General features: G+C 30.7%; 2 protein-coding genes across 2 annotated transcripts in view; one reads left to right on the top strand and one right to left on the bottom strand.

The window, feature by feature from the left end:
- Positions 1 to 784: 784 nt before the first annotated feature.
- On the bottom strand, positions 785 to 7666 carry LOC148313819 (lysosomal Pro-X carboxypeptidase). Its single transcript, XM_088256888.1, has 7 exons — positions 7375 to 7666; positions 5257 to 5345; positions 4830 to 4987; positions 3627 to 3828; positions 2371 to 2614; positions 1531 to 1644; positions 785 to 1271 (listed from the first exon to the last, which is right to left on the bottom strand). Exons 1-7 carry the CDS (start codon positions 7594 to 7596, stop codon positions 867 to 869), a joined length of 1434 nt encoding a protein of 477 aa, XP_088113014.1. The 5' UTR covers positions 7597 to 7666; the 3' UTR covers positions 785 to 866.
- Positions 7667 to 10698: 3032 nt separating this feature from the next.
- Positions 10699 to 23757, top strand: part of LOC148313818 (neuronal acetylcholine receptor subunit alpha-10-like) — a 59880-nt gene continuing 46821 nt past the window's right edge. Inside the window, exons 1-2 of the mRNA XM_088256878.1 lie at positions 10699 to 11006; positions 15915 to 16054. Coding sequence (XP_088113004.1) covers positions 10913 to 11006; positions 15915 to 16054 — 234 coding nt within the window. The 5' untranslated portion in view covers positions 10699 to 10912. The remainder of the gene's footprint in view (positions 11007 to 15914; positions 16055 to 23757) is intronic.

Genomic DNA, 23757 nt, shown 5'->3' with positions numbered 1-23757 from the left:
TAGACAGTATCTACATATTATGGCAACATTTGTTTTATTTTAATTAAATTATTACTTATTATGAATTGAAATACATTCTTTACAATTTATTAAATAATAAATGACTAGTGTGCAAGAATGCCTATTATAATTTTTGAATTACCTGACGTCCAAGTGACTCCGAAATCTAGGTACAGCTCATGCAACACCGCTTATTATAGCTCTGCTAAGGTTTCAATTATATAAGTTTAATAACCTTTACCTACTCATTAGTGGATTTACTCATGTTTAAAGTTATTATAAGTTCACGTAATTCATGAGTGAAAATTCTAGGGAAAAAACATTCACATCTAGGATGAACTTTTCTCATTTAAACTTCATTATCCTGGAACATGTTTATAAGATTTAAAGAGTTCTGCTAGAGTATAACCTTGGTAAAATATTCTTCTTCTTCTTTCCATGTTCGCTCCCTGGGTGGAGCATATGGCCAACACGAGTCGTCTCCAAGTCACTCTGTCACGCGCCATCTCCTTGGCTTCCTCCCAGGTCAGTCCGGCGTCTCGAAGTTCCGCTGAGTATAGTCGGTGAATGGTCGTCAGCGGCCTCCCGGGGCGCCGGAATCCTCGGAATCCTCGGGGTAAAATATATGCAGTTATATCTAAAACCGGGTGATGACCATCGCCACAGTATTTACAAATATTTCTTAGGAACTCACTAACTTTCACAGATAAAGTACTACTAAATAGCATTTTAGATAAGATAATTCAGTGGTTTTCCACGGGATATCAATAAATAAAACATCAAATCACAATTAAATCAAAAGTATTATTAATTTCATTCAATAATATTTATATACAGCAAGAAGGCGAAGAGGTTTTTAGTAAAGTTTAATCACTTTTGAGAGTATTTTTTTGATGGGATTTGATCCATTTGGTAATAGACGCTTTGTGGAAATTTCGAGCAAATTTAACAGAATACGGATCTTTAATATTCGCAGACATCAAATCTAAATGGTGGGCTCCTTCCGGAATAAGTATAGCTGGTGTACTTTCGCTGTAGTTTTTCATAATTCCACCACTGGCCCACGGATCCAATAACCCATTACTGAACACAATGTTTGAAGCGAATTCGATTTTGTTTCCTCCATATTCCTTTTCTGCCAACGAATACACTGGTGTCACACCCCATTTCTGTTTACATCTTTCAGTATATGTATCTTCATTCCACGCAGCTGCTTCAAAAATATCGTATTTTCCCGTTGTACACATAGGCATTACCATTTCTGTGCAGGACTGAAAAAAATACAGTTTCAAAAATTAAAAGAGTTAAAAGCCATCGTATTGAATAAAACGCAAAACCGCGGGCAATGTACGACAAAAGAAAATCAAAGTATCGCAAGGCGGGAAATGCGCCTATCACTTTTGACAACGCGCGCCTTCTTGTATCCCTTTTGTCGCCGCTGCAGTAATCACGGTGTAAAGCTCGTACGTCTGAAGGTTGCGATTGCTAAATTAATTATATAGGTTATGATTATAATATTCATTATCTTACTTGGTAATCCCATCCTTGATCTCCTAAATCAGGGTTGTATGTACTGTCACCGGTGTCTATGCATTTAGTTTTACCCGTATAGTTTGTGTAAAGATTCACTGCGGAAAAGAGTGCCTGCAATGTTCAATCAATTAGACTTTTTACTATTTATATTTGCATTTTACTTCTTATAATTCCATGCTAAATGAATTCATATGTATAAAAAAACAGGTGAAATGCAAGATAACACTAAAAATTATATTGTTGGGTAATATATCCAAAATAGAACAAGGTTTTTGTTTGATTGAATTCTACATTTATTTATGTATGTCTTAATACGTGACGCGTTTCGTCTTCTTAGTACATTATCAAACACCTGTTTAATAATGTCCTAAGAAGACGAAACGCGTCACGCATTCAGATATACATGAATAAATGCAGAATTCAATCCAACAAAAACCTTGTTTTATTTTTGATATATTACCCTACTATTCAATATGGAATTCTACCAACCGTCTGCAGTTACAATAAATAAACTAAAAAATATATTGATTATTTTAAAAATTAAACACTTGTATGTATAATACAATTATTTTGTTTTATTTCATTGCACAATACCAGTTTCGATAACTACGAGTACAGTTGTTTTCAACAAAACTCATAACGAGTGTTTATTTTTTTATATAATTAACATGTCCTTCTACAAAGTCAATGCCGAATCAATAAATAATAAAAAAATATATTGATGTAAGGTGCATGGAAGATATTCTTCTGACCACCAGTGGTGCGTAGGGCACCGCATCGGAACGACGTTGTGTTTGTTAACTCGATTAACTTTTATTTAATAAAAATGAAAGTTACCTTTAACAATGGTTTTCCAGTGAGGGAGCCGTTTTTGAGATGATAACAGAATTCCCTGACGGGGTGCGCTGGGAGGGGCGCCATGAAGCTACTCGCGTACGGGTAGTTCACCATGGCTAGCGTCGTGTACATCGCGCTCATGTAATCTAACAAGCCCTGAGTCTCATTATCCGCCTTCATTTCTTTGCACAATTTCCATTCCTTTGAAAACCACGTTCTGCCTTCTGCGCTCCCGGTAGTACTTCTACAAAACAAGCACAACTTCTCAAACGGAACAAAGCGACTGCTTTGAATAAGTATTGGAAAAAAGTGATTTTATTTATTTTCCATTTAACTAGACTCAGCCACAGCAACGCGTAGGCTTTTGTTAATCATGGGTAGAAAATGAATGTTATGATAAAACCCTTATCCGCACCCAATGGTGCATAGGGCACTGCGTCGTATAAACGCAGTGTTATCTTGATCGTTTACACATGAAGGAAAGGTGATCAGCCCTAAGCTTCAGGTACCAGTCTAGGGTAATATTAAATAAATATTAAAGTTAAAAAACACTAATGTTTATTTTACCCCCCTTGGGAATCAAAGCCGGGACCTCCAGAACGGTAGCCGAGCGTGCTAACCATTACACTACGGAGGCGGACAAAAACATATGAATGTTACAAGTGTGTAAATTGACCAATTTTGTTTTTTTTTTAATGAATTTTTTTAACCCTCAAAACGCATTTTGGATGTTTGTCTGCAGGTAGAATAGTAAGGATAGGGAAGGTAAATGTGAAAAATACATTACAAATACCCAGACCAATTGAAAATACGTTTTTCTTGAATTCATTTTGCAATTGGCGGGAATCAAACCGCGACGCTGTCGAGTCGTCGTTTTGCAGTCGAGCGTCTACCCGACTACGCCACAGCGCTTGTCTAACCAGCCTTAAACAGCCTTTGACAGGTCATAAGCCCTGTAAATACCCAGACTTCCATATTCTTCTTCATCTTTGTAATGAGACGTCAAAAAAGTATATTGTAAAGAATTTTGGTAGAATAAATATCCATGAATGTATAATTTTTAATTTAGAGACCTTGTTTGTTGACAAGGCTGCATACTCGGAAATGTTTATTTCTAAATGGAATTTAATAAAATCCAAGAGAATTGCTATGACAGATCACAAGCCTTGTAAATAGCCAGACTTCGTACATATTCTTCATATATGTTGAGACGTCCAAACGTGTAATACAGTAAACGGATTTCGACTTCTTTTTACCTGAGAGTCGCCCAAGACTTTAAAATATTTTTAGCGCAGTTCACATCCTCAGAGACGAAAGCAGATGACGCTACTCTATAGAAGGCATCGCATGGCACCATGCCTTGGAACTGGAGTATCGGAGCTGATGCTGCAATGGCTCCAGCTACTGCGTGGGGATACTTCATCCGGAAGTATGCCGCCAGCATTCCTCCGTAGGACCCTGAAAGTGTATTCCGTGATGAGAAAATAACGCCGGGATAAAAATATAAGCTGCAAATCTGAAATATGGTATTCGGGAATCAAAAGCCTAGTAATAAATATTCTTGATACATCGCTCACTCCTTTCAAGAACGTCATAAATCAAAAAACTTCATTTTTCAGGAGAACGTTTTTAAAGTTTAAAAATACAATACAATGTATTAAATATAAATATCAAGCCACTTATTGAACTTTTTACTGTGCAACAGATCTTTTTAGGTAAAAATCTGAACATTTTTTCTTCATTTGAAAAATATTTGGTATGTTTAAAAAAATAATTAAACAATACCTTTTCTTCAAACTGCAAAAACAACACTTTCTGCTCTGTAGCGGGTAAATATTAAGTTAAAAATATGCCTCTTTTGCTGGGATATAGTACATTTTCTGGGCATTCCGAAAACATGCACAACTGAAAACTGACGATTTTTGATTTATGACGTTCTTGAATGGAGTGAGCAACATGTTCATTACTAGCACATAAGCATGCTTTTATTAAGCAATTTCTACTTGGTATGTGTGTACTTTGCTAGAAATAAACATGCTAGTATCAATCAGGTTCGCAGTAGGTTTTTGTGCTCGACTTTGCTCTAGTGATTTAAGAACAAGGTTTCTAAATTGGTTCATATGTATAGAACTCCCAAGAATTTGAGTAGTGTGGTTGTCAAAAATGGGTAGAGTTAGTGAATGTTACACGTGTATAAAGTGATCACTCAAACCAGCCTTTGACGGTCGTCAGCCCCGTAAATGCCCAGACTTCCATATTCTTCTTCATCTTTGATGAGATGTCAAAAAATTATTTGAAAAATAAATCCTATAATTGGAGATAGTCCAGATTTGTGAACATGTATTTGGACACACTCAAAATGTTGTCGTGTTTACATTAACAAACTCAAAAGTGGTTCTTTACAAGTGATTTATAACAAATTAATTTTTAATTATGTTTAAGTTTCAAATATTAGTTACCTCCGAAAGCAATAACGGGATTGTTTTTCTTATTATTGTCTTGCAAATGATAGACAAGATCTGCATAGTCCGCCAAGGCTTGAGCTGAAGTTAGGTATCCAGTATGTTGAGGCGAAGAAAATGATTTGTTCCCAAACGGCATCGATTCCCCATAATACCTGTTATCAGAAAAAAAACACGCTTAATTCCGAACTCTTCACAAGGCATATTTTTTTACACCATGAAAGGTGTAAATATACCATAAAGCCGATGTAAATGCCATAAAGTAGTCGTTTCCAAATACGCATTAAGTCTATAGACAGGATAACACAATTTAGATAGTCAGGACTATAATACGCCTCCCGCAGGGGTAGGATGCGTGATGGTTAGTTATATAGTTTGGTTTTATTTTATAAAATATTTTTTTTTATTACATATGTTTACATACCTATGTTCTGCAAAAACAACGAGAGCTTTGAATTCAGACGCTATTTCCCATACAAATCCACTGAATTCGGAGAATAATTCGATCGATCCCTAAAACACACATATTTTTTTTAAATAACAAAATGTAAGTAAAATTCGTTCCTGTTGAAGGGGCAACTAGAAAACATCGAATTCGAAAAGCAATTGGCCGCGTAAGGGACCAGACGTGTCTCCACGCATATTTAAAAATATATTTATTTTAAGATTAGAAAAAATAATATGTACGAATATATTTAAATGTCTGTATCCGTGGTATAATGGTCAGCGTATTTCGCTACCGTGCTGGAGATCTTGGGTTCGATTCCCAGGAGGAGGGAGGGGGTGAAAATAAATGTTAGTGAATTTACACTCCAATATTTATGTAATATTATCCTGGACTGCTCCCTGAAGTGCAGGAGTGATCTTGCACTTGAGTGACCTTGTCTTCATGTATGTAACGATCGAGATAACACTGCGTCAATACGATGTAGTGCCCTATGCACCATTTGGTGCGGATAAGGGTTAGAAGGAGAATATTGAAAATATATTTTTTTATTTTTTTTACTCCTTACCTTTTAATTAAACTCTAACTATTTTCTTTTCAAAACCATATATTTATGTATTTCGAGGAAAAACTCATTTTTTCAATCGACGATCGATGTTTTAAGCAAAAATTCAATTATATTAAATGTTACCTGGGTTTAAAGGAAATTAAGGCCTTATAAGGGCCTTAAGGCTTTAATGAGGGCCTTAAACGAACTAGTATTCTATTGAGTGACAATGGAAATAGATTTTCCAGTGAAAGATACAACGACCAGTCAGCGTGTTATAGGCAAATTTGTTCTTATTTGAATACGTGGAAACTTATTTTATTTTAAACGTAGATGTCTTTGTGACGTCAAGTGAACTTTGTTAGTTTAAAAGGCGTTTTTTAAAACTACCCTTCAGGAAAATGTGCTGATTTCCATGTGTTGCTGATGTGATACTGCTGATGTGGTCAAACATGAAAATATAATATTCATGTTTTGAGTGAATTTTTCTACACGAATTTGGAGTCAGACATCTTAAGTCAAAAATTATATGTTAACAAATATATCAAAGACCTTTATTATTATGATTATTATTTTACTTGTTATTTCTTTTATTAGTTATTTTTCTATCACGACTCATACAATCATTGATACAATATTTCAGTAACGATTACTCTGTCTCTTATAGAGCGTACTTAACGTTAAGAGAGAGAGAAGACTTTTCAAAATATGTATAATTTAATTTGAATTTATAATTGTAATTTATATGAAAAACAATAACTAGACTTAAGAAAGTGAAATCATTATATTTTGAAACATATTATTAATCGCCTAGAAATATCGCATGATTTTTATAGAGAGTTATTTTATCGATAAAAATTCGGATATATTTCATCCATAATTTTTATTTAAATTAAACATAATTTACCATCACATTTTATCCATGTACTGAGTAAAGTCACTAATTATGGTTTTGTATAAAAGTTTTGAGTTATTTTAACACACAATAATAAAAATCATTATTGTTGTACAAAAATAGTACAAAATATCTGCAATATTTCATCCGTTTGGTTTCATTTAACTTTTTTTTCATATAAAAAAATACTCTTATGTATTTACCAAAATATGTTTTATAAAACGTCGATTAATGCTTATTATGTTAGTAATGAGCGAACTCAAAAGTCAATTACTTACTTTTATCAGTACATAGACGATTTGTAATACAAAATATTGGTAAATATTACAAAAGGCAAAATAAAGGAATAAGAATCAAAAGTTAAAAATAAATTAGTTAGTTTTTATTTTTTCATTCTTTTATGTCTACATTATGTTAAAATAGATTTTTAAAGTATAGAAAAATGTATGTAAAAAGAATTCCACCGAAAAGACAAAAAAGTGGCTTTTTGGGTCTCTGCAAAAAATTATATGTTTTTGAATTTATATACATATACCTACACATTTGTAAACAAATAAATTAAATTAAAAAGAAGGTTATATTATTTGCTACACATTTTTTGCGGAAAAATTATATATACTTTAATGTAAAATAATCAAACGGAGCCAGTGCTTACTTCGTTTCCCGTATAAAAGAATATAGGTCCATTTTGTACGTCCCAAAAAGTATCGTTATACAAATACCGAATTTTGAACGTTCCATTTGTGGCGAAGCTGAAATGGTCCAAAGGAACCTCAAACTGCAAAGTCTTGTAATGTCTCTTCTCCGGCTGTTCCAACACTTCTTCGCAAAACATCTGAGAGACGCATAACAAGAATATAGGGACAGTTTTCCACATGATTGAAGCGATATTCAATTTTTACTGCGTATAAAAATGTCACGTTCCGATGTACTGACACTGTGAAACTGAAATAAATATTAACGAGTACTAAGCATTAGACAAGCACAACGTATAATAGCTACCGGTAGCGTATTTGTAAAGTATGCTTCGGCACAGCCGCACCTTGCGTTGTATTAGTCCAGTTACTTATCACATCATTCTGCATACTAGAGGTCGATAAGATCATTCGGTCATTCAGAAGATCCGCTTCAGTGGTTTTTATCACCGAAGTTATCCGGTCATTAGGAACGATCATCTTTCCTGTTATTTTATGAGACATTCATAATTATTCAGCCGGATAAGTATCGTCGGACCAAAAAAAGGTCTTCAGAAAAATTTGCTCAGATCAGGAAACCTTACTTTTTCTTTCTTAAAATTCTTGCTCCTAAAATTTTACCGTTGGCGGAATGCTAGAAATTTTATTTCAAATTGTATTGGCGACCAAAAAAAGTCAGCAGGAAATCACGAGAACTTACTTTTTTCTCATTTAAAAAAAAAGTGTATTTATATGGACTAATTGGCCAGTGGACAAATCTACAAGATATTTGTTCATCAGATCAATCGTTGAAATGTTCAACCATTCGACGCATCTTTATTTGTGAACTAGATTCGCTCGAAACTAAGATCTGGTATTTTTTACTTGAATGGATCATTAAGTCGTTCACGAATAACCCAGTGAATAAGGGTGCTGCATACCCAGCGCAAATCCACATCCACGTCATTTTTTACCTTAAACTTATTTCTATGTATGTATAACATTTTGCTGGCTGTACTATGGTATACTTTGTAAATACGCTTACTAATCGCTCCTAGGCGTACTTAATTCGCCATTTTGAGAGAACCTAATAAAAAATTATCGAAAAAGATGGTAATTTCTACTACACCGATCATACTTTTTGACACGGGTTCTCAAAAGAAGTCGTTTTCTGGTTTTTATCAGTGGCTTATTATTCCCACCGGCTATCTCTTAGCGGAGAACTGAAATGACCTGTACTTGATGTAAATGACCGAATGGATATTAAATAGGTAGGTATATAATAATTCATATAAATATTAATACGTCCAGACAGAAGAAATGTCAACAGGTATATATATGTAGGTAGGCGCACACATTCACTAATATTTATTTGGAGTAGATAACTAATGGCAATTGTACATATTCGTGTTTAATTTCAACATTACATAAAGAGCGATATGCTAAGATTGGAAATAATCTTTAAATAAATTATCAAATTAGAAGTCCTGCCATACTTTACTGGAAAAAATATGGACATCTCTGATATGGAAAGGAAAGTGAATTTGATTATAAATACAATATATACATGTTTTATTAAACATTTTTTTTCAGTTATATTTCAGTGATTAATTAAATAATATTATTAATTTTATTTACTATAATCATGAAATAAAATTATGTTATTAATTTCCAAATGGAATCAAATAATATAATTTTAATCCGAGAGAAATGTCATATTACTACTAATAAACGTGCAATGAGGCTAATTTATTTATTTATTTGTGTTGTCACAATTTTATTATGAATTGTTTCTTCTATCCAAACTCACTTTAAGACAAACAATTTTCTCGCCCAAACTAACCGAATATATTTTTTGTATATTAAAAGCATTGTTAACTTTGTAGTGTGGTAATATAACACTGCTTATCATTCATTGTTCACTTCGTGTAAACCACTTAAAAACAAATGTTTTAGATTGGTATTGTATAAAGTGAACGATGAATGATAGGGAGAGTGTTATTATCCGAGTAGAACCTAATTAATTACATATCTTAAAAATGACGATTCTTTAATGCGTTGAAAATAATTGTATCTAATTTAAAATATGAAAAAATGTTTTTCCGTAAATAAAATAATAAGCAAAACAAAATGTCAAATGCAATGATAACTTACTTTTTCTTACATAATTCGATAATATTTTGAATGGGTTTCAATATTTTATTACACAGTATTTTTATCTAATTTATGTATTTAAAAATATATATATTTATTATTGTTTAAGTAACGCGTTGACCTCTGAACTATGTACCTACTAAATACTTGATAATAATACATGTCATGATGTATTTTTTCTTTCAATGCAAAGCTAATTAATAAATCCAAATTATGTTCTTTTGATTTTCAATAAAACATTACCTAACCTAACCTAACCTAACCTAACCATAGTCAAAACGGTATTTATCTTATGCAAATATATACACGAACAGAACACTCCCGATTTTCCGGGGTAAGGTAAACCTATTAGGAAGCGGATTATCCGGGATACTTGAGTCATCGCAAAAATATCTTATAAAAACAAAAATATTTCACAATAGTACTTATAATGTCGAAACAAGTGTTGAGGCCCGAACACATTTGTTGTCCGCAGTGATAGAATAACAGTATTTCACTTTTATGCCATGTTTATGGCTTAAAATATTTGTATAATACCTTGATAACCTTTTTTTTTCATATTCGTTATAATATTTGTGATAAAAATTCCGGTCTTATTAGTGCGATTTATCTGACGAAAAATCAATTGTTTAGCTATTCGAGTTCTATTGGTTCCTTGATGCGGATCTTCGAAATGATCGGATCGTAACCACTTCAAATCCAAACAATATTTTGAGGTATTATATATATATTTTAAATTCCAAAATATCCTAATTTTAGGTTAGATGTCTCTAGTCGCATCACGCTGTCAACACTTACTAAGTTATGATGACAAAATTCGTTTAATGTTTCGAATTTGGTTAAAATTATGTTTTTTGACAGTTTTATAATGAAAGATTTATGGATTAAAAAATTATAATATCCTCCCATTTGCATAATTTAAATTATTTTCTTGACAACTGATATGATGACATTGAAACTAGAGGCAGAAAAAAATAGACTAAAGTACATAAAATCTAGGGGCAATTAGTTAATTTTCGCTGTTCATCTCCAAGTGGGTAGACGCGCCTCGGAAAACCTAACGTCTACTGTTTATAATTTTTGGATTATTTGGATTGGGTTATGTATTTTAATATGCACATACGTTTAGAGGTAGGTACTCAGCGCTCGCAGGTAGGTACTTGCTGTTCGTAGGTAGTTACGTACTTCACGTAGGTAGGTAAGTACTAGTTGTAGTAGGTAGGTAGTTTGTGTGGAGTTTTCTAACATCCCCGCAGTTTGGCGCGTTTTCCAGATTTCTCCCAAAGCGGTTCGTGCCTCCGTGTCTCCCGGTCGCCGGTACCCGCCGTACATTTCTGCGCTCCCGATACTTGTCGATGTAATTCAATGTTTCTGTTCAAAATTGTTTTGTGTAAATCTTATCTTAAAAGTACACCATGGCTCTCATGTACCCTGCTGACATTACATTTATTTATCAAAGGTACGTTAATTTTTACTAAAATATAATATATATATATATATATATATATATATATATATATATATTTATGAAATACATTTATTCTATTTATACTGTATATGTAAAACGCTAATTTTAATGATTTTTTTTAAACATTGTAATATTTACAAATATTCTCATCATCACTATTTTGTGTCAGTCATTTTCCATATAACTTTAAATTTCCATTTAAATATTTTATAATAATTATTTATTTGTAATTATGTCTGAATCATAAATAATAAACATACAACATTTTGAGTGTGTCCAAATACTTGTTCACAAAATCTGGATTATCTCCAATCACAGGAGTTATTTAAAATAATAATAATAAACATTGTTACCCTTATTTATTTCTAGGTATATTAATGACGTTTTTAATTATGCAATATTATAAACATTTTTTAATAAATCCAAAATAGTTGCTTTGGAATCTAAAATGGTTACTGAGTTTTACTTTTTTGATTTTATAAAAAAAAATATTTAACCCTTGAAGGCCATACATAAATCAAGAAAATAAATTCTATCTAAATAGCATGTAAACAATTTAAACAGAGTAAAACCACATTTTTTATGTATATGGTAACATATAATGTATAATATCAGATTGTTAGCGTTATGAATGTCTAGAATTTAATTTTATAAAGATGCTTAATCTCAGATATCAATGATTATTTTATATTTGCAAAAATACGCTTTTCATAAATTCGTATTTTGAATGATATTAAATAACGATACATGGAATGCATGGATAAATAAATAGTCAATAATTAGTTACCTTTGATGACATTTTTTAAATTTATAAATTTAAAAAAATAGTTATTTGCTGATGAAAACTTTGTAAATGGTTTATTAATTTAATTCTAATATAAATAAAATTAATATGATTTATTTAATCGTGATTGTGTTTTTTTTATATTTTATTAAAAAAAACTTGTAAATTATTTTTGATCATCCTTTCATTCAGACGTATATTTGTATCCTTTGAATTTTATACGACTTCGCAAAAAAAAATAGATTACAAAAATAAAACATTAAAAAGTATTAGTATTTTTTATTATATCAGACACTAGATTATTCACCCTACGGCTATGCCCATATTAAAGGTGTCCTAAGTCAGCCAAATGCCAGGTCACAAGCCCTGGGATGCTCAGATTTTTATTTTCTTTCGTATAAAAAGAACAATAGATGTTTCGTGTAAAGTTGAGATACTTAGAATACTATAAAAAAAAGTAATTAAAAAAATGATTAAAAAATTATGTAACTCATAGGTTCACTACAAAAATATCAAAAGATAATTTTTCTAAATTTTATTGAAGCTTTATTTTAGATATTTTAGCTTATTGAGGACACTATCTGCAAAGTGCTAACCGCTGTTTTGGTAAGCGAGAAAATAATTGGATCAATAAATGCGGTTTAATTTTATTTGCTTTATTAAATTTCTCAACCAGCTAATATTACGATGAACATCCGTTTTCAATTATGAAACTTGTGTAAACTGGGTTTCAGCACTGCCAAGTTTGGCGGAAGCATTGTCAACAGCAATCACGAATTTTCCTATCTTCATTATTATAATTCAATAATTATTCGTCAAAGTTTTAATTTTGATCAATGGAGAAAATTGCGTTAAATTAGTTTGTTAATTTGCGTTAAATTGTTGTTTGATTTCCTTGACTACCTTTTCGTCTTGGAAGAAGCTTTAAGATTATTTTTTTGCAGAGTTAACAAAAAAACTGACCGAACTTGATTTTAATCCTGATCAATAAAATATTATATATTAGAAATAATTCTGTTAACGTATGATATTTATCTTTAACGTACAGGCTACGCAATTGGATTCTTACAGTATCAACCTCGACTTACGACTCCCGTAGTAAATGTATGAGATTCAACTAACGAATTGCATTACGTAAAGATTTGCAGTGATTAGTTATTTTGTGTCTTAACATTTATTTTTATTTAACTGCTTTTTTTACTATTTTTGTTTGTTTGTTTACTAAGATCTTATCTTCAGATTATCTCTAGATTTAACTGTAGAGCTTATTTTTACACCTATGTATTTACCGATTTAAAATAATTACAATTAGCTTCATAGTGTAATGTAACAAATATTGTTTTAATCCAGAAACCGACTATTGATATTAGGATTTTTTCGTTTGTTTTAAAGATCAATAAATAAATGCATGTACCATGAATTGTGTAAGCAAAACTTTATGAATAAATTAATATGTTTTTTGTGTTATTCGGACTTACACAATACATTACCTCCAATTCCTAATGCTTGAAAGAAGTAGTAGAATTCTGTTAAATGGTAATTCGTGCCTCTCACCCCGTTGAACGAATTAAAATCGTTAGACGGGATATTTACCGTAACGTATTTTCGCTTCATTTTGAGTCGTGCAATGAATATTATTTTAAGTTTATGTTCCGGAAACAAAATTCACAACAACAATCACATTTTCCTTCAATAATAGCTTCTTTTATTCTGCTACGAGCAATGGAGTTTTGTTTTCAGTCCAATAAAAGTGTTATATTCAAATTCATTTATATATTTTTCCACTTAAAATAGAAAATCCATACTTATGATGAAAGACGTTATACCAAACATATTTTATTATAAAATTTATTTTCATATATTTTTTACTTCAGTTTACGGAAAGTCTTTAATAAGTTTAAAAAATGATTAAACGATAAGTTTATACTAATTTAGGAATGATTAAAGCTGAGCAAACTTAGATATTTAATACTCATTCATATAAATTAAAAAAAAATATTTTATAGAAATGATTAGAAAATTACATCGACTGAAATTAGCAACATAAATCTTCTTCTTATAACTAAATGTACTCATATCTTGTAAATACTCACTTAAGTGCAAAGGGCATTCCATCTCATTGACGCAGTGTCACCTTTATCGTTAATAACGTGATGGCAAGATCAGGCGTGTGTTGGGGTGATATCGAATTAATTTAACGAAAAAATACAACACTTGCAAGATAAAGGGATCTTAATGATTTCACATACTTGGTGTTCATTGGGACTGTATCCACCCTGCTGTGGCTCTGATAAATTAACATTTCTACCCACTTCTTTTATTTTATATTTCGTTTTGACGTAAATAACACCACCCCTACTACTGACTATTATATTTATTTTATAATATTTTATTTTCAACCCTCATTTTATAATTATCATTTTTTTACAAACTTGTTGAAGAGAGTATACGTTTACTTCTGAAAATTTAAATGAAAAAGTAAATTATAAATCGGACAAAAATAAATTTCATTATTTAAATTCTAATCCTTTCACATTACTTTAAAATATTGGTAATCTGTTAAAATGTCATGTCTCAGGTTGTTGTTACTTGTACGTATGTGTAATGTATTCAATGTTCAAATTTGCATTTTACTCTCATGTAAAGTACGGGTAAATTACCCACTGCTTGTTTGATAACGTATATGTTATTCATTAATTTGTTTTATTTAAATAAGTTTCGTTAACAACAACTAAAAATCGCTTTATTTAGTTCTATATGATAATTAATCTTTTTGAAATACAACTTTTACTAAGAAATAAAATGACATACAATGTATTTACAATATTTTTAGTGTGTCCAAATACTTGTTTACTAATTAAGGTTTGCTCTACTTAGGAGTTATTTTACATTTTTCTGACATCTCAAAATAGATGAAGAAGAATTCTTTCATTCAAACCCATATCTGCATCATAATGGTGCATAGGAAACTGTTATCTAGATCGTTAACACATGAAGGATAGGCGATCAGCTCTCCGCTTCAGATACCAGTCCAGGGTAATATTATTATTTTATTTTAACCCTTATCCGCACCTAATGGTGCATAGGACACTGCATCAAATTGACGCAGTGTTATCTTGATCATTACTTACATGAAGGCAAGGTGATCACTCTTGCGCTTCAAGAACAAGTCCAGGGTAATATTAAATAAATATTACAGTGTTAAATCACTAATATTTATTTTCACCCCCCCCCCTGGGAATCGAACCCGGGACCTCCAGCACGGTAGCTAAACACGCTGACCATTACACCACGGAGGCGGACATATACAGGGTAATATTGAATAAATATTACAGTGAAAAAATCACTTATATTTTTTGACCCCCCATAGGAATCGAACGGAGGCGGAAATGTTGTGAATAAAAATAAATGGTCAAATTATAAACTGCATTAAAAACAGTAAGTCATGTTTTCAGGCGTTTCTTAATATCTTAAAGCAATGTGAATGGATTAGAATTTTGGAAATAATGAAATTTAATTTTGTCTGATTTATAATTAATTTTTTCTATTAAATTTTCAGAAGTAAACACATACTCTCTTCAATAAGTTTGTAAAAAATGATAATTATACGATGAGGGTTGAAAATAAAACATTTAAAAATAAATCTTAGTATGGAAAAAATAAATGGCCGCCTCCGTAGTGTAATGGTCAGCACGCTCGGCTACCGTTCTGGAAGTCCCGGGTTCGATTCCCAAGGGGGGTAAAATAAATATAAGTAATTTTTTCACTGTAATATTTATTAAATACTACCCTGGACTGGTACCTGAAGCGGAGGGCTGATCACCTTTCCTTCATGTGTAAACGATCAAGATAACACTGCGTTTATATAACGCAGTGCCCTATGCACCATTGGGGTGTGGATAAGGGTTTTATTATTATTGTTATTTATACAAAAATAATAAGAGTTTGGATCTTACACACATCCAAATAAAAGGGTTTCTGTTAAATAAAAAGTATTCCTTTATCTTAAGAGCGCACATATTTTTCCCTTTGGCTTGATGTTTCCGATTCACGCTAAAGATTTTAGGAGATTTTCATTAATACCATTATTGAATATGGGTGCTCTTTTTTTCCAGTGGTGTCATGTGATATTCAAGAATACCGGCTGATGAGACGATTGCAGACTGCATATGATGCTGGAGTTCGCCCAGCTTTGGACCACTCGCAACCACTACCAGTCACCTTCGGAGTCTCCCTCCATCACATCATAGATGTAGTAAGTGTCCTTTTTTATGACATCTCAACCCAGATGTTACTATGTTGAGATTACTATCTATCATTAGAATCCCAACTGTCGTTCAAACCTCATTCCTTGGTTTTTTCCTCTACCTCTTTCCCTAAACTTCCTTCTATCTTTACATTCCTTATTATCATCAATATCAATCATTTTTAATTTTCATGAATATTTAATATTAATATTATATATATATATATATATATATATATATATATATATATATATATATATATATATATATATATATATATATATATATACATATATATGTATATATATATATATATATACATATATATGTATATATATATATATATATATATATATATATATATATATATATATATATATATATATATATATATATATGTATACATATATGTATATATATGTATATATCGTTCGCCTCCGTAGTGTAATGGTCAGCAAGCTCGGCTACCGTTCTGGAGGTCCCGGGTTCGATTCTCAAGGGGGGTAGAATAAATATAAGTGATTTTTTCACTGTCATATTCACCTGATCACCTTTCCTTCATGTGTAAACCATCAAGATAACACTGCGTTTATATGACGTTTATATGCCCTATGCACCATTGGGGTGCGGATAAGGGTTTTATTATATATATATATATATATATATATATATATATATATATATATATATATATATATATATATATATATATATATATATATATATATATATATATATATATATGTATATATATATATATGTATATATATATATATATATATATATATATATATATATATATATATATATATATATATATATATATATATATATATATATATATATATATATATATATATATATATATATATATATATATATATATAGTAGTTGCTTCATTAATCCAGCAGTAAATTGCAATTTATGATTTTTTTCCTTTCTCATTTATACTTTATATTCAAGGACTATCTATCTAAGTATTGAAATACTTGATCATGTCAAGTTTTCCTCGGTCTTCGTCTGCTTCTATTATTAACCACGTTTGCCTCATAATTTTGTTTTACTATTCTTTCGTCACTCATTCGATTTTAATTTGTTTAAAAAGTAATAAATAAAGATATTGAATTAATTTTGAAAGTAACAATTTAAAAAATACAAATAGGGTGAAAAGGATAAGAGGAGGTTTGTGAAAATTTATATTTAATGGGTACTGTATGCTGTAAAGGCTGGGTAAGGCACTTGACACGTATGTGGGATGGAATCAATTACATATTTCTAAATCCTTACCTATCCTTTCAGTTATTGTTTAAAGGATGTGCGAGTATGTGTGAAGTAGCTGTCAAGTTGACCATTAAGTAAAATTTATACTGTCGCTAGTCCAACCATTAATGGAATAAGGTGTTGAATTTTGTTACACAGATTTAAAGATATGAAATTTAAATTAAGATATAAGAGATAATCACTGAACTTTATAAAAAAAATCAAATGAAACGAAACACGACTTTTTCAATAAAATAAGATTATCAAATTAAAAAACGTATTCGCAAAAAATTATTTAGTGTATAACGGTTTTTAAATGTTTGTTGAAATGCTTAAATCTAAGACGAATACAATGAAACAATAATAAATAAATTTTATAATACAGGTTTCAATTATTGTAAAAGTGTCTTAAAGTAAATACTAGTTCACAAAAGAAAATTGTCATAACATATTTTGTTTGTATTAATTTATTAAATATTAAAAACACAAATATCCAAAACTTTCACTTACTAAACGAAACAATAAAAAATAAATACATATTTACAAAAATTATGATATATTATTTGTTTGTTTTGATAATGAAACTAACAGTTCACATAAAAGTATAATTACAGTACTAAAAATAATTAATTTCTTATTTTTGTAACGCACATTTATTATTATTTTATTTTGTTGAAAAATACCTAAAAAGTTTCTTTTATCGTTTTTTTTTTTTATTCATTTAATTCATTTTCTATACATTTATACTTTTGACAATCTAAAAATTAGTTACGCTGTTCTCTCCAATAAAGAGACTACGCTATTGTGCTTGGACACTTCTTATTTATTGTTTATACAGTCTGTTCACAGTTATTTTACCTCCACTTTTTTTTAAATTATTTATTTGGCAGTATAAATAATTAAAAAAATAGTAATTAAATAATAATAAAAAAACTAGAGGTGTGAAAAAAAACTAATAACTGTAAACAGACTGTATTTGTAAGTGATATAATTTATTTTTAATAAAGTATACAGTACTGTACCTGTATTGCAACTCAAGTACTGTAATTTTATATTCAAATGTAATAATAAGTTAAATGAAAAAGCCGCAAATAACGTAACTACTGTATTGTATATAGTATATTATAGATTTTTTGGCTAATTCGAACTTTTCCAAATCCGAACAGGCCATAAACCCAATTAGTTCCGATTACCGGGGTTTCACTATAGTTCATTTTTCTCAAGATTATTCTTTCATGCTTCCATTCACCCCCTTTTCATCTATTGGAGTATACCATTCGATACCTTAGCTCATCATATATGAAATTGACCACACCCTGGACTCAGTACCAAAGATTCACTTGTCCTAGACGTCCAGGCACTTCCTCAAAAGGGATGGAGAAGGATATGCTTATATTGACTAACAAACGTGTAATATCCTCATCCCTTTTCAGTACAGAGATGTGCCAAGACTATGGAGAAAATATTGACATGTTTGCATTTCACTTGATACATCGACGTTAGCATTTTCATCCATTTCGAAACTGAAAGTATTTGATATCCACAACATTTTGAGTGTCCAAATACTTGTAAAAGACCTCCATATTCTTCTTCATCTATATTGAGATACCAAAAAATGTGTGAGCATAGGGCTTACGACCTGGCATTTGGCTGGCTTAAGTGATATACACTTGTGTAACGTTCACCTTCTGCCCATTATTGAACATTCAAATTGCATTTATTCTTGAAACCTGTAAATATGCAATGGTCTTAGATCCTTCCACACACGGGTAAGGTTTTCGAAACATGTGAAGTATGGCAAATTTTAACGCCATCAGTCGAGGAATTCGTGAAGTATTTACTGACTTATTTAAGCCCTGGGATGCTCAGACGTTCATCTTCTTTCAAATAAAAGAAACATGTTTCATATCAAGTTGGGATACATTTAAATTGATATTATATATTCAGCTAATTTTCAACGGTTTGCTCTAAAAAACCTGAGACAATTTTATGTAAAAATAAACTAAAATTACTTTGATTGCGTTTATTAATGAGATTTCCCTAATGGACTTGCCATTATCGTTGTATTTAAAAAAAAAAGATTGCACAAACTTCTGTATTAATTCTACTATCATAACTCTTCTATAACTAGCAAAACCATCCATTGCTTTTAACAGACGGACGATTGAAAAAATTCGTTGGTTTTTTTTAAGATCTAGCTCAATTGTTATTTTAGGTTTTCAGGATTTTCAGACCCATTAAAAGCTCCCTGCCATACCGGATCTACTTTAAAGACCTTTGATCTTATGCAGCTTTAAAAAAAAAATATCAAAAGAAAAAGCTTTACGAACCCTTTTAACTACTGTACGTATTAATATATCCAATCGTTCGAATCGCGAATTCAACTCCAAATTTATTTTATTACTTTCAACGCCCTTATCATTGCCAGTGTATTATTTTAAACCGATTACCGCTGACCTGAATTTAATTTTTGATTTGTCCATTGCTATAAAGGGATTAAAACAACGTTGTATAACCTTCACCACTGTACTGTATTGTGTGTATCTCCAATTGATGTTTTTTTCTAATTTATTTTCAGTGCTCAGCATTTTTCACTGTGAAAATTGTAGCGATGGAGAAGATTTTTCATGCACTTATACAGATTTTTCACTTTTGAAAGCTTTAAAATTCAAATAAGACATATTATAGATAAAATTGGACGTTTTACAAAATAAATTTAATGTTTAAAAATTGTATTTAATATGGTTACAAAAGTTTAATTTTTGTTTAAAATATATTTTCTAGACATTTCTACTTTTAAAATATTAAAAACACGGTTTTCTCTAATAAAGAGACATAGCTCTTGTGCTTGAAGAGGGACTTACACTTATTATTTATTGTTTATGTTTATTGGTAATTTTAATTTATTTTATTATAATTGTTTTTTTTGTGTACGTTATATTGTATTAGTAAGAATTTAAAAATATATATTCGTATTAGCAATACATAAACCATCAGTGTGAATACCTGGCCATATCTTTCATTCTTAAGATTAGCACGTGCGCTAGTCGTCAAGTTGGCCAGCCTGCGCGGCGCGCTGTCATAGTCTGTACGTGCGATGTGTACTGAAATTTTCAGACACGATTTTCAATACTTCTTTGAATCATGAGTACTACCTTGAATAAATTACTGATTGTTTAGAAATAAAATACAAAAAAAACGTCCCATTTGTTTTGTAAAACGTCCAACATGGTTCTAAAATCGTCCAATTTGAAGTAAAAACCTGTATTCAACTTCAGGACTCATTTTATTTTAAGTTTTTCAGAATTTTTCTGAACCAAAATACTTTTATTTTCAGTCATAATTTTTCTCGAATATAGGAGGCGCGAGGCCCTATATGTCGGTTTGTAAAACCGTAAATAATCTAATAAGTTTTGAAGCTCACAGGAAACAAATTTTCATGACAGGGAAACAGTATAACAATACAAAAAACCATTTTTGTACCACAAAGAATCATTTCAAACGATTGGCTCTGTGGATTTCGCACACTTTGAGGTTAAGCCCCCTTCTAGTCACCGCCAATTTCCCTATCCGGGGAAAATAATATCCTGTGGAGATAATGTGGAAGGTGCATCCGACGGTGAAGACGGGGAAGAAAGTTTGCGCTGCAGTTTGAGGCTGTTTGAGTTATAAAAAGCTATTGCGCGCTATCCCCCCTGTGAATATTTTCAGCGAAATTCCTCGACTAAACACCTCATCTAGAATTCAATTTTCGCTCGACGTTCGTACACTGTTTTTAAGACCGCATTAATGGAGGGAAGTCTTTAACAATGAAGTGATACTTTCGTTAATTGATTCAGCAGTCACTTTGTGGTAATATCTAACCCTCATTACTTAAAAAAATATCTTTATTTCTTAAAATCTATTGTAACACGTGTTTCGGTGTTTTTTTTTAAATATAAAATATATTAAAATATATATATTATTTTTTGACATCTCATCAAAGATGAAGAAGAATATGGAAGTCTGGGCATTAACGGGGCTGACGACAGTCATAGGCTGATTTAAGTGATCACTTTACACACGTGTAACATTCACAAATTCTACCCATTATTGACAACCACACTACTCAAATTCTTGGAAGTTCTATATATATGAACCAATTTTGAAACATTGTTCTTGAATCACTACAACTTCACTAGAAACATCGATTGGCGAGATGAAAAGAACTTCATATTCTTCTTCATGATGAGATGTCAAAAAATAATATGAAAATAACTCCTGTAATTGGAGATAATCCAGATTTTGTGAACAAGTATTTGGACACACTCAAAATGTTGTATTATAATATAATTATGTAAAAATTACGCCCTAGTTTTCTTCTGTAATTCTTTACATAGGAATATATTTTGTTGGTGGGTTGTTACAAAAAATTAATTGTCTAAAATCTATTTATTTTATGACTCATCCTATTGGTACGAGTATTTTGCAAATTTTAATATTTTATTTAAAATAATTATGTTAGTGCATATATTTTTTAAATATTAAAATTTTAACAATGTTCTCCAGCAAGGAAAACTTGTTACAGGGCTGGGCACATTGTTACAAACTAAAACAAAAATAGAACATGTGTGTGAATATTAATTATAATATGTTACATTAAGTTTAAGTTGTTCGAGTAAACTTTTATGTTTAGTTACATTTTCATAATTGGCTTCGCTGAAAAATACAAATTATTTACATTAGCTAATAAAATTAGTACGAAATCTTGGTACCTACCACCGATTGAATTTAAAAGTAGGTACCTGAATATGAAAAAAAATTAAATCAATAATTTAAACTACATTGCTATGAAATTTTTTGCCGTGGGTATAACGGCTGATCTCCACAGATATATTTGAAAATTTCATCATTTTTCTCTTTCTGTTTATGTGTAAGTATAATAAAACAATAATTCAAAACGATATTTGCATACTATTAGTATTGTTTGCGCTAAACATTTTTCGTGCGTAAATATGGAAATAATATTCATGGAAATATTATCACGTTTGGTGCGTTATTATAAGATAGGGTTACAATACTTCCCCTTTTCCCGGATATGTCCCCTTGTAAAACCTTGAGCCCATGGTCTGGTATTACAGTACTCTCCCGATTTTCCGGGAAGCGGGTTATCCGGGACAATTGAGACATTGAAAAAATATTTTATACAAACAAAAATATTTCATAATAGTAGGTACTTATAATGAACTTGAAACGCATGTTGAGGGCCGAACACATTTGTTGTCTGCAGTGTAGAATAATAGTATATTACTAATATGTCATGATTATGGCTTAAAATATTTTTAAAATACCTTGAGAACCTTTTCTTTCTTATTCATCATAATATTTGTGATAAAAATTATCCTATCTTGTTGGTGCGATTTACCTGACGAATGATCCATTTTTTCCAGTATTAGAGTACGGAATCACGGTTGTGGATCTTCTAAATGATCGGATTTTACTTACCTGTGATTCACACAATGAAGGTTTGATAGTCTCAATAATTAACAATAAATATGGGAGTCGAACACTGCAATATATCGTTCCAAACATTTTTAATTTGTTGCCGGCGGATGTTAGATGTAAAATAAAATATGGAACAAAGGCAAAATAAAAGAATGGGTGAATGATCAAGAGTTAATTTTATGAAAATTGTAAAATGTTTAAATTCTTAATTTTTCTCTCTTTTTTGCGTGTATATTAGGTTAAAAAGGTTAAAAGCAATAACAAATTTAGGTATTCAAAAATTACTCCACCGACAAGACACACAAGGAGGCTTGGTGGGTCTCTGCAATTTTTTTCAATATGTTGTAAATTGTGATTTAAATAAATGTACACAATTTGTGTAAAAAAAAAACTTTGTAGTATTGTGTTGAAAAAAGTTCAAAATATCAGTTTTTAGGTTAGTTGTCTCTAGTCGCGTCAACACGTCTTGCTATGCTTGCGCAATTGTAAATTTCACATAACGTTTTCCATGTTTCCTGATTAATCGGGAAATCGATTATGTACATATATGGGATGTTTTTCCACGTCCGTCCCGGAAATCGGGAGTGTACTGTATTTATAAAAAAATATTTAAGAAATTTCACCATTTGTATCATATATTTAAAAATAATATTTTTCATGTTTTTTACTACTACTGCTGACCCTTATTCGCACGTAATGGAGCATAGGGCACTGCGTCAAATAGATAAAATATTGATTTGATATTTTATTATAAGAAGGCAAGATGATCAGTCCTGCGCTTCAAGTACTAGTTCAGGATAATATTAAATAATTATTTCAGTGAAAAAAACACAAATATTTATTTTGACCCCCCTGGGAATCGAATCCGTGACCGCCAAAACGTTGTAACCACTGAATGCACGTTGGAGGTTTTTTAAGGTTATACAAATTAAGTTCATCGTATTTATAACTTTTGTTAAACTTTTAT

The sequence above is a fragment of the Brachycentrus maculatus genome, unplaced genomic scaffold, assembly GCF_059751285.1.
Source record: "Brachycentrus maculatus isolate JH-2025_06_01 unplaced genomic scaffold, ASM5975128v1 h1tg000005l, whole genome shotgun sequence".
NCBI lineage: Eukaryota > Metazoa > Arthropoda > Insecta > Trichoptera > Brachycentridae > Brachycentrus > Brachycentrus maculatus.
The sequence above is the reverse complement of the archived record's forward strand: the minus strand, read 5'-3'. Positions and strand labels throughout refer to the sequence as shown.

Excerpts from the sequence above, each read along its gene's own strand:
- LOC148313819 (XM_088256888.1), bottom strand. The coding sequence starts at position 7,596 with ATGTGGAAAACTGTCCCTATATTCTTGTTATGCGTCTCTCAGATGTTT. Across the intron at positions 2,615-3,626 it reads AAGTCTTGGGCGACTCTCAG|AAGTACTACCGGGAGCGCAG; the intron begins GTAAAAAGAAGT and ends CTTGTTTTGTAG. Across the intron at positions 1,645-2,370 it reads CTGGAAAACCATTGTTAAAG|GCACTCTTTTCCGCAGTGAA; the intron begins GTAACTTTCATT and ends TGAACATTGCAG.